The sequence below is a fragment of the Dasypus novemcinctus genome, chromosome 16, assembly GCF_030445035.2.
Source record: "Dasypus novemcinctus isolate mDasNov1 chromosome 16, mDasNov1.1.hap2, whole genome shotgun sequence".
Taxonomy (NCBI): domain Eukaryota; kingdom Metazoa; phylum Chordata; class Mammalia; order Cingulata; family Dasypodidae; genus Dasypus; species Dasypus novemcinctus.
Genome location: NC_080688.1, coordinates 73420381 through 73432858, shown reverse-complemented (window position 1 = coordinate 73432858; position 12478 = coordinate 73420381). Strand labels below are relative to the sequence as shown.

At 36.9% G+C, this 12478-nt stretch overlaps 1 protein-coding gene across 18 annotated transcripts in view; it reads right to left on the bottom strand.

Annotated features, from left to right (window-relative positions):
* WDR7 (WD repeat domain 7) overlaps positions 1-12478 on the bottom strand; it is a 439870-nt gene that overhangs the window by 216087 nt on the left and 211305 nt on the right. For all 18 annotated transcript variants that reach the window (XM_058277785.2, XM_071208567.1, XM_071208570.1 and 15 more), the window contains one exon: positions 6455-6568. In XM_058277785.2, the coding sequence (XP_058133768.1) occupies positions 6455-6568 (114 nt within the window). The remainder of the gene's footprint in view (positions 1-6454; positions 6569-12478) is intronic.

The window sequence follows — 12478 nt, the reverse complement described above, 5'->3', positions numbered from 1 at the left end:
CATAAATTTACAAAGGAGATCATTGAGTCCCTCAGCTCTTCCCAAGCAGAAAAAATTTAATGGAATTCAGGTGGTAACTATTCTTAGGTACTGTTCAGCTGAAATACTCTAATATCAGATCATAATAAGCCAAGAGAAGATGATTTTCAAAAAGTTCCATATCATATGGTAGACTATTATGCTTTCACATTTATAAGCAAATGTAGGACCAGTCTTTTTAGTTCCCAAATGAAGTTCTTATAAATTTAGATTTGGTATATGGAAATCAGAACTTTTAGTTCTTAAATTATTATGAAACATAAAAATAAGGGAGTACACAGAACATTTATGTAGAGCCTAAAGAACCAACAACACAGAACTTTAATAGGGAAAAACAAACTTCCTTTCAATTATACTGGTATTTTCCAGGCATGCTTCTTTTTAAATCATTGATTACTATTAAGTTAATATTTGCTGCTTGTGGCAGTTTGAGATCATTTATGAATTCCAAAAGGAGACATTATGTTTGTAAACTGGTGTTTCTCTGGACATGATACCCTTTGATTGTATTAAATTCAAAGGTTTGTTTGCTAAATTAAATCAAGATTAGGGCTTGATTCAACCATGTCAGTAGGACATGACTCAGGATTGAATCTCCACCCCCTTTGGCAGGCAGATAGAAACAGACACTCATCCTAGAAGACACACAAAAGAAGATAGAGGACAGAACTTGGTCATTTTGGTCCTGCCATGTGACAGAAAGGAGAAGACTCAAACAGCTACTGCCCCAGTAAGAGAGAGAACCCCTGTGTCAGCCTATAGCTGAGAATGGAAGAAACTGGGCCCACAGAGCCTCAAGAGGAAGAAGGAAGGAGAGACCAGGCAGAGGTCACACACCATCTTGCTTTAACGCATGGCAAGTGACTTTGATGAGTATGTAACCTCAAGCTGGACTCTTTAGGGCCTTGTAATTGTAAGATTCTACCTCAAATAAATACCCTTTATAAAAGCCAACACATTTCTGGTATACTTTGCAGCAGCACCCCTTTGGCTGACTAATATACTGCGTCACAAAAATTATGAATTTATATGGTCAGACTTTAAATTTTAACCATCCATATGATGATGGTTAATTACATGTGTCAGTTTAGCTAGGTGTCCAGTTCTTTGGTCAAATACTGACCCTAATTGTTACTGTGGGGTATTTCATAGATGGAATCAGCATCCGCAATCTGTTGACGTTAAAAAAGATTACTCATCATAGTATGGTTCTCATCCAATCAGTCGGAGGTCTCAACAGCAAGAACTGAGGGTTCCAGAGATCAGAAGGAATTCTGTCTGAAAAGACTACACATTCTACTCCTTCCTGAGTTTCCAGACTAAGGAATTCAGATTTAAGAATTCAGCATCACCCTCAATGGAATGTCCAGACTGCAGACTCCCCTATGAATTGAGTCTTGACAAACCCCACAATCATGTGAACCAACTCCTTGTAATAAGTGTTTAGTACATACACATATGTACAAATATCTGGTTGTTGATGTTTCTCTGGAGAGGCTTGACTGATATACACACCAAAAACACAAGTTTACCAACCTTAACATCAATAAAGGTATTTATATTATGCATTTTTAATCCTCTATGTAGTCAAAGAAATTGCAACTGAATGTATTTAGAGATCCAGTAATTGACACTGGCTTCATCTGTAAAAAGACAGATTGAACATACAGAGTATACAGGTCTCCTAAAATTTAGTCTATATCTATTTACATGATAGAAAATACAGATAAGAACACTCAATACTGAGCCTACAATTATTTGAACCTATACTTAGCACTATACCATTTAAAGGTTAAGTCCCAGAGACTTAAATTTTTGGTCTGTTTATACGCCGGTTGAGCCCTGAATCTCAGTAGAGTTGCAGGCAGCACCTACTCTCTAGTGTATCATACTAGCCCAGCACAACCAACAAAATGATGATGATGGACAACCTCCATCCCCCAAAACAGAGAATATCTATAACTGCAAGCTAAACAGTTCCTTCCATCTTCCCCATAAGATCTAAGCCCCCTCTCAATCTGAGGCAGAATGGGCACCACCATCCCAGAATCTTCAAGGTTGAGAAATAAACAAACATAAGGGGGAATGCAACCATGGACCAAAGTAAACTTATTAATACTGTAGTATTAATAAACCAAAGTAAACTTACTAATACTGTAGTAATGAAAGAACACACAAGACTTATATAAAGAGAGTGGTTACTAGAGGTTCTGGGAGGAAAAGGAGGGAATAAGGTGGAACATAGGGCATTTTTAGGGCATTGGAATTAATATAAACACAACATAAACTATAGTCCTTGGTTAGTAACAATGCTTCAACATTTATTCATCAATTGTAACTAATGTACCACACTACTGTAAGATGTTATAAATAGATGTTATTGTAAGATGTGGGAGGGGAGAAGAGTAGGGTAAATGGGAATCCCTCATACTTTCAATGTAACTTTTCTGCAATCTAAAAGCTCTTTAAAAATAGAGTATTTTATATTAAAAAAATGTACTCTAGGTCTATTTACATGTATAATACAGATAAAAATGCTCACTATCCAAACAACATAAATAATATTAAAAGGCAGCATTTATTTTATATTGTAGGTATGAGACTCTGTAAAATCTTCGTATAGCACATACTGCATATATTACTATTAGACCTTCAGTATTCTTTACTTTGCTCAATAATTGCAAAACATTTCATAATATAATGTATATCTTCCTCTACATGTTCAAAGGCTTTAGTAATGATTCTAATCTTTGAATTAGGAGGTCTCCAGAAAATCAAGTGTATAGCTAGCAGGTTCACTGTGAGTGACAATGAGCAAACCCAAAACAAATTAAAAGCTCAAAAAGGACACTAAAGAGTCCCATAAAACTAAACATACTAATATACAAAATATGCAATAAAAAGAAATGAAGTTCTGATACATGCGACAATATGGATGAACTTTGAAGACATCATGTTAAGTGAAATAAGTCAGACACAAAAGGAATATAGAATGATCTCATTTATATGAAACAATCAGAATATGCAAATCCACAGATAAAAACTATGGAAACTGGGGACCAGGATAAAGGAAGAGAATGGGGTGTTAATGCTTAATTGGTACAGAGTTTCTATCTGGGGTGATGGTAAAGTTTAGTTTTGAAAGGTGGTGATGGTAGCACTTTACAATATAATGGACACCACTGAATTATATATTTGAAAGTTATTAAAATGGGAAGTTTTAGGTCATCTATAAATAACCAGAATCAAGATTGTGTTTATGTGCAACATAAAGAGTGAACCCTAATGTAAACTACAGACTAAAGTTAAGGTATAATTTGAATAAAATTGTTTCATGAATTATAATAAAAGTAACACACTAATGTAACATGTTAATAATAGGGAAACCTGTGTGTGAGGGGTGGGGAGGAGTGGAATGTCAACTCTACTTTCTACATGATTTTTCTGTACATCTACAACCTCACTAATAAAGAAAAAGAAAAAAAGAAAGGGAGGAGAAGGAGGGGAGGGAGGGGAGAAAGAGACGGGAAGAGAGAGAGAGAGAGGGAGGTGGCAACAACAAGGCTCTCTTTGCCTGCTTAAGACTCTCACTTTGGTACAGAACTCACAAGGAAAAAATTTAGAGCTGCTGAAAGAGAAATCCAGAAAGACTGAGGAGCAATGGTTGGACAGGCCAGTGTCTGAGAGATGGAGAGGTGCAGTCATTTGACAGGTGTACCTGGGGCTCTATAAGCATGTACTTTACATATGTACCTTGTTTCTATTCTTACCTTTTTGTCTTTCTCCCTGTTATGGGTTGAATTGTGTCCTCCAAAAAGACATATTCAAGCCCCAAACCCTTAGGGCTTATTTGTGACTTTATTTGGAAATAGGGCCTGTGATTAAAACACATGAGACCAAATTGGATTAGGGTGGTGCTAATCCAATCTGACTCATGCCCTTCTAAGAGGAAATGTGGATACAGACACAACCAGACACTGGGGAGAAGGCTCTGCAAAGATGGAGGAAGATACACCTACAAGCATCTACAAGCTAAGGAATGCTAAGGATTGCCAGTAAACACCAGAAGCAAGAAAGAGCAAGCAAAGATTCACCACTACAGGTTTCAGATGGACCATGGCCATCAGATGTGCAGGAAAATCAATTTCTGCAGTTTTACGCCAAATAATAAACAAACATATCATCAATACAAGTTTCCATCCTCTCCATCAACACATTTAGTTCCAGTATGAATATCCTAAAAAACCCTTTACAGAATTGAAGAAAGCTCCATCAAAATTCCGTTAAAGGAGCTGCCTTGACCAAGATGGGATAGTGAGATGCTCCATAGCTCCATTCCCCCACAGAAGCTTTGAATAACCAGCAAGAACTGGCAGAAACCTCTCCCAATGGTCTAGAAAACACTTTAAGGACTGCAGTAACAAGGCAAGTACAGAATAAAAAAAAAGGCACCTTAAGCAGTATGATCTTGTGGTGCCCTGGCTGGCCCTCCCTCACTCCTCACAGGCTCAGCATGGAAAAAGCCCAAACTCGCAGTTTAGATCCCTGGTCCTGGTTCTGGATGGAGCAGAGTAACCTCGTGTACATATTAGGAGCTTGTATGTCTGGCTGAGTCTGTTTGGTGGTGGTTCGAGGGACTTGCCATCCCAGAAATTGTCCTGCACGTAGAAGGCAGTCCTACAGAACATTGTAGGAGACAGTCAAGTCGTGATGCCTGGGGCAAGGAATGGCTGGCAACCAAAATACAGTGCATGTCTGGGATCCTGAGGAAACTGTTTCCTAGGGGACATTAGGAATCCTGTAAATTTCTAGGACCACATGTGCATAATCAGGAAGGCCCCTATACTTTGGCCTGGGGCTATTCTCTAACTCATTGTATGGATAAGCCTTGAAAGAAGGGACTTGCACAGGTAAATCTGCAAAGACCACAGAAAGTGTTCCCGTTTTGTTTTGTTAGCTGCTGGCATTCAAGTAATGCTCTATCATAACATTAGTTGGATATTAGCTAAGAGCAGAGGCATTAGAGTCTAAATTCAAGCAATAATACCTTAAAATATCAAAATGCACAGGTTTCAATAAAAGATTACAGAATGTGCAAAGAAACAGGAAACGATAGCCCAGGCAAAGAAGATTTAAGAATTAGAAACCATCAATGAGGAAGACTAGACAAGGGATATAACAGGACCAAGATTTTTTAAAAAAATGGTCCTACCCATGCTCAAAAAGCTAAAGGAAAACACAAAGAACTAAAGGAAGTCAGAAAAATGAAAAATAAGAGTATTAATGAGAGGTGAAAATTATGAAAAGGAACTACACAGAGCTGAAGACCATAATAACAGAAATTTAAAATTCTCTTGAGGGGTTCAACTGAAGATTAGAGCTGACAGACAAAAGAACCAATGACCTTGAAGATATGATAGTTGAAAACATTCAGTATATTGTATTTTGGTTTGTGATTCCACTTTTTATTTCCTGCAGGATCTTAAAGGCAAATATATAGTATATAATGATAAATCAGTAGTTTTGGACTCATAATGTATAGACTCATTAATTGACAAGATGGGGATATAGGAATATAATATGTATATGCTATTGAAGTTATCAAAGCAAACAAGACTGATGTAGATTTAGTGTGTTATCTTTAAACCCATGGTAACTACAAAGAAAGTATTAGAGAATAGTAAAGTTCATAGAGACAGAAATTAGAGTACAGGTAGCCAGGGGTGGGATACAGGGGGAATGGGGAGTTAATACATAATGGGAGTGTAGGGTTTCTGCTTGGAAAGAGGAAAGTTTTAATAATGGAAGGTGATAAGGATACCACAATATTGTAAATGTAATAATTCCATTAAATGGTATGCTTGGGAATAGTTGCAACGGGAAAGTTTATATTGTTTATACGTCCCCACAATAGAAAAAAGAAGGAAAAAGCAACTAAAGAGACAATGACAATTAAATGTGATACATGATCTTCCATGGCCTCTAACAAGGGAGGAGGAAAAGCTAAAAGGGATATTATTGGGATGTAAGAAAAAACTGGAACAAAGACTAAGTTTTAAATCAATCTTAAATTTCTTGAACTTGATAACTGCACTTAAGGTGGTTAGGTAAGTGAATATTCTTGTATTCAGGAAATGAGGATGGAAGTAAAAAGTGTTCAAGGAAAATGATGATCCAACTACATGCAAGTGTTCAGAAAATGGATTGGTAGATAGATGGTAGATGGATGGATGGATAGACAGAATGATATAGAAAATGTGGCAAAATATTCTGGGTGTTTGGTGGGGGAAGTAGGGGTATGTCATAGTTCCCTACATGGGGTTTGTATTATTTTTGTAATTGCTCTGTAAGTTTAAAACTATTTCTAAATAAAAAGTTAGCAACAAAAAATATTGTTAAAAATGCTCCTGCTTACCAGCTGTGATGTCATCATCAACAAGGTCATGCTCTTCCTCCTGGACTTTGGCTTCTGTCCCTGAGGTTTCAGGAGCAGTGGTGATGGTCTGCATGGCTTCTGCTGTGACTCCAGCTAAAACAAATGGAATCGTAAGTTTCCAAATCAAAAGAAGGGTGGACCCAAACCTTCAAAGGTTTTTAATTTACTTACTGCAGGCAAACATTAAAAAACATAATATATCACAACAATTAGAGGAGACACAAATTAAGGAACAAAATATTCAAGTGTGCTCTATTTATTGATATTCATATATTTACATGTTTGTATGCCATCCTTACTTTTAACCAAGATCTGGGAAAACAGAAAAAGGATGTTAAAGGAAATTACATCTTTAATTGGTTTCTTTCAATGTTTTTGCTACAGTTATTTTGGCTGATTTATACATAATGATGCAACAAAGAAGGGAAAACAACTAGAAAGTGTAGCACTATTTTAAAAGTTGACTTCTCTTTAATATTAGTTTGAATTTTTATTTTGGGGGTTGGGTCAAAGTATTTATACAACACAGGGATTTGTACCCTGGGTCTAAGTAAGAAACCTGGAATGTACTGACCAAAATGAATATAACATCTCCTTCTATGATGGAATTATGAAATCAGATTAATTATCACACTGAAAGATCGATCCTCCCTGACAGGTAAACTTGATCATGGAGTCAAATGCTTGCATTCCGTAAATCATAAGAGACTTGACAGTTCATGCGATTATCTTTTCCTTACAAACCTATCTTCTCCTCCTTGATGAAATAATTTAATATCAATTCCCATCTACCACATTATTTCTAATTTGGAAATGGATAATACACCATATCAATATTTTTCATATGGTCCTCAGTAGGTATTGCTCAATAATAATAAATAAAAACCTCACCATTAGAAGCTACTTTAGGAGCTGAACATTCTAATCAAATTTTCTTAATAAGTACTTGAATAACTACCTACATAGGATCCATCCAAATATTTTAAAAACCAAAAACTGTAAGTATTCAAATAATCCCAAAATGTATTAATGTAAGCATTTCTATGTCAAATTCAACCTTCCCGCCTTAGGTTTACAAAAGGTAGCCAGAGAGTAAGAATTTTAGTCATTAACCACCATGAATAACCCAGAACTATACCTACTAGTAGGCAGTTCCAAGCCACAACTATTTTTTTAATTATTTTTTTTTTATTTTTAAAGAAGCTTTACATTACATAAATATTACATTAAAAAATGAGGGATTCCCATATGCCCACACTCCTCCCACACTTCTGCACATTAACATCCTTCATTAGTGTGGTACCTTTGTTAGAATTAATGAACACATATTGAAGCACTGATACTAACCATGGACTATACTTTATTTTTTTTTTTTTTTTAAAGATTTATTTATTTATTTAATTCCCCCCCCTCCCCTGGTTGTCTGTTCTTGGTGTCTATTTGCTGCGTCTTGTTTCTTTGTCCGCTTCTGTTGTCGTCAGCGGCACGGGAAGTGTGGGCGGCGCCATTCCTGGGCAGGCTGCTCTTTCTTTTCACGCTGGGGGGCTCTCCTCACGGGCGCACTCCTTGCACGTGGGGCTCCCCCACGCGGGGGACACCCCTGCGTGGCAGGGCACTCCTTGCGCGCATCAGCACTGCGCATGGCCAGCTCCACACGGGTCAAGGAGGCCCGGGGTTTGAACCGCGGACCTCCCATATGGTAGACGGACGCCCTAACCACTGGGCCAAAGTCCGTTTCCCACTATACTTTAAATTATAGTTTACATTCCGTCCTGTACAATTTTGTAGGTTATGAAGAAATATACAATGCCTGTATCCATCACTGCAATGTCACACAGGACAAATTCAGTGTCCCGAAAATCCTTTTACACCTATTCTTCCTTTTCCCATCACTCAGAACCTCTGATGGCCACTGCTTTTATATCAATGATAAGAGTTCTTACATCGCTAGAATAATAATTCTAAAGTAGGATAATAATAAGTCTACTTTAGTCCATTGTTCATTCTCCAATCTTAAGGATTTTGGGATAGTGATGCCCATTCTGCTTCTAAATAGTCATGGGGCAGTCATAACTATTCAAAGTAATGCTTATTTAAAGTTGGAAAAGAATACATACAAACTTATTACCACCACTTGTTCAGAGTTGCTCCAACAAAAAATGAACAATGCTAAATCTGAAGGCAAAATAACAAAGCCACCCTTTAGAGAAGCATTTTTTTAAAAAGATTTATTTATTTATTTCTCTCCCCTCCCCCCCCCCCCCCCGATTGTCTGTTCTCTGTGTCTATTTGCTGCGTCTTCTTTTGTCTGCTTCTGGAGAAGCATTTTTATTTGATGGGTTTGCAAGATAAAATTTTAAGATAAAGGAGGAGAATTATTACAAATATGGTATTAATTATTTAGTTAAAAGATGGTTAGCAATAAAATAATCACAAAAGAGAAGGAGGTAAGTAAATGCCACATTCCTAAGTAGACTTACTATTTAAATAGAACATCAAAGACCATCATTTCATATTATTAAATCAAAATATACGCATTTGAAATCTCAGTCTCATCCCTTCCTTGACACTTGATAATTCTGAAATTGATCAGAGAACAAGAAAAAGATACTACAAAACAAGTTTGGGTAATAACAACCATCATTACTAGTTTCTTTTTCTTTTAAATCAGAAGATCCAATGAAAATAAATATGGTATTTATGTAGTAACAAAGTTGACAAATTCATTTACAATCCATCTCATTTAACCAGAGAGGTTAAGTAAATTTTCACTATGATGTATCTAGTAAATTCAGGAACCACAACTGAAATCTAGGTCTTCTGATTTCAAACCCCAATGTTCTTTTTACCTCTAAGTCCTAATAGGAATTGAGTTTCTGGAGGTAAGCTGGGGTTATAGAACACCACAAGCATAACCATGAAAATCATGGACTCACACAACACTGAGTATAAATAATACTGCCAAGCTCTCCAAGGAGTTCTTTTGCTGCACCTGGTAACTGCTCAACTGAGACATTAAAGAGAAAACATGTGTGTCTCAAGGTAACCGAAGTTCCAAGAAGGTAGCTACACTAATCCAGTTGATTGATGCTTTCCAAAAGAGAAAAAAGAAAAAGAAAAAAAGTAAGAGTTATAAAATCCTTTATCTCTTGGAAGAACAAAAGACTACCAAAGAAGAAAACTACAGCCCAGCATCCCTAACAAATACAGACTAAAATATCCTGAACAATATATAAGCAAATAGAATTTAGCAATATATAAAAAGAATTATACACAATGGCCAAGCAGAGTTTATTCCAAGCATGCAAGTCTAGTTCAATATTCTAAAAGCAATCGATGTAATCCAAAATATTAACAGGCTAAAGAAGAAATAACATGATTTTAATCATTTAACAAAATTCAACAGCCATTCATGACAAGAACATTCAGAAAACTAGCAACAGAGGGGAATGTCCTCAATTTGATATAGAGTTATCTACTACTAAAAATCTATACCTAATATTATATATAGTGTTGAAAGACCAAATGTTTTTCCTTAAGATCAGGAATAAGGCAAAGACATCCACACAACACTCGTATTCATCATAGTGGGGGTAGTTCTGGTAGTTCTAGCAGTGCAAGAAGGCAAAGAAAGGAATTAGATGCATACAGATTGGAAAGGATTAGGTAAAACGTCTCTGAGGATAAAATGAATGTCTATATAGAAAATGCAAAACAATCTACAAAATTACTACTAGAAGTCCTTTAATAAGTATAGAGTCTTCTATTCATGTGGAAACCCATGTCCATGAGCAGTGAGAAAAATAATTTTAACTATCTGGTCATGGATTCATAGGGGAAATGTGGAGGTGACATACCTCCCCCGCCCCCCAAAAAACCACATAGAAATAAAAAACCCAAGTTTCCACAGTCTTGGACTTGAAGTGCAGCCTTGTTACCTACAACCTGTATGGTTACAGATTAAAAAAACATATGAAAGGGAAAAAAAAAAAAACTACTAGAACTTACTTGAGTTCATCAAGGTTGCAGAACTGTAGAATACTAGAAAAACATTTTAAAACTCAATTATATTTCTATATATTAGCAATGAACAATGGACACCTAATTATTTTTTAATCAATTAATTTTTTTTAGGAGGTACTAGGGATTGAATCCAGGACCTTGTACATGAGAAGCAGGCACTCTTTTGAGCTACACCTGCTCCCCTGGATGCCTAAATTAAAAATACCATTTATGATGGTTTAAAAAATGAAATGCTTACATATAATTCACACTAAAGACACGTACAGGGCTCATGCTAAAAAGTAAAAAATGCTGATTAAAGAAATAGAAGAAAATCTAAATAAATGGAAAGACATACTGTGTTCATGGATTAGAAAACTCAATATAATGAATATGTGACACAGTTTTTTGACTCCTGGTGGCAAACTCAACAAAACCAGAGTAATCTGGGGAAAAAAAAGATACAGGAATGGGGAGCAGATGTGGCTCAGTGGTTGAGTGCCTGCCACCTGTGTACAAGGTCCCACGTTCAATCCCCGGTTCCTCCTTAAGAAAAAAAAAAAAGACATAGGCAAAGTTTTTTGAAAATATAGGCATGATTAACCTAAAATTATATGGGAAGAAAAAAGAACTTGTCAAAATCAAAATTATTTTACCTAGTCAAAATAAGAATACAGAGGGAAGAATGTGTCTACCCAATCTCTTAAGTAGCTATAGTAACTAAGACTGTGGTTTTGGTGGAGGAATAACATGAAGATTAACAGAACAGAGAACCCAGAAACAGACCCACAGGAATAGGCCCAACTGGTTTTTTTTTTTTTAGAAAGACAATTTTTTAAAAAAAGATTTATTTCTTTCTCTCCCCTTCCCGCCCCCACCCCAGCTGTCTGTTCTCTGTGTCTCTTTGCTGTGTCGTCTTTGTCGGCCTCAGTTGTTGTCAGCGGCACGGGAATCTGTGTTTCTTTTTGCTGCATCATCTTGTGTCTGCTCTCCCTGTGTGCGGCACCATTCCTGGGCAGGCTGCACTTTCTTTCACGCTGGGCGGCTCTCCTTAGAGGGTACACTCCTTGTGTGTGGGGCTCCCCTACGCGGGGGACACCCCTGCATGGCAGGGCACTCCTTGCGTGCATCAGCACTGCGCATGGGCCAGCTCCACACGGGTCAAGGAGGCCCGGGGTTTGAACCGGGGACCTCCCATGTGGTAGATGGACGCCCTAACCACTGGGCCAAGTCCGCCGCCCCCAACTGGTTTTTGACAAAGGTGAAAAAGCAGTTCAATGGAAAAAAAATAATCTTTTCAACAAATAGGGCTGTGGCCACTAACCATGCATAGGCAAAATAATAAACCTTAAACTAACTTTCACACCTTATACAAAAATTAACTCAAAATGAATCACAGACTTAAATGAAAACTCATGAAACCACAAAATTTTTAGAGAGAAAACATCAGAGAAAATGTTTGAGATCACAGATTAGACAACCAAAACACAAACCACAGAAGGAAAAATTGGTAAGTTAGACTTCATCAAAATTAAAAACTTTGTTCCGCAAAAGACCCTATTGAAAGGATGAAAAGATAAGTTGCAGAATAGGAATAAAGATTCACAAATCACATATCTGACAAAGGAATAATATCTATGATGTAAAAGGAACTCTCAAAACTAAAAAGTAAACAGTATGGCAGTGCCTCAAAAGATTAAACATTCAGTTACCATGACTCAACAATTTCACTCCTAGGAAATGAAAACATGTTCACAAAAAATTGTACATGATTTCCAAAGCAGCATTATTCATAATAGTCAATAAGTGAAAACAGCCTAAATGTCCACAACTGGTAAGTGTAATCTCTGGACTGTCCATGTGCCAGTTGGGCCCTGAGCCTCAGCAGAGTTGCAACACCTACTCTCCAGTTTGTTGGACTTACCCAGGTCAGCTAACAGGGAAGTGAGGATGGTTGTATTAGTCAGTCAAAGGGGTGCTGATGCAAAATACCAGACATCT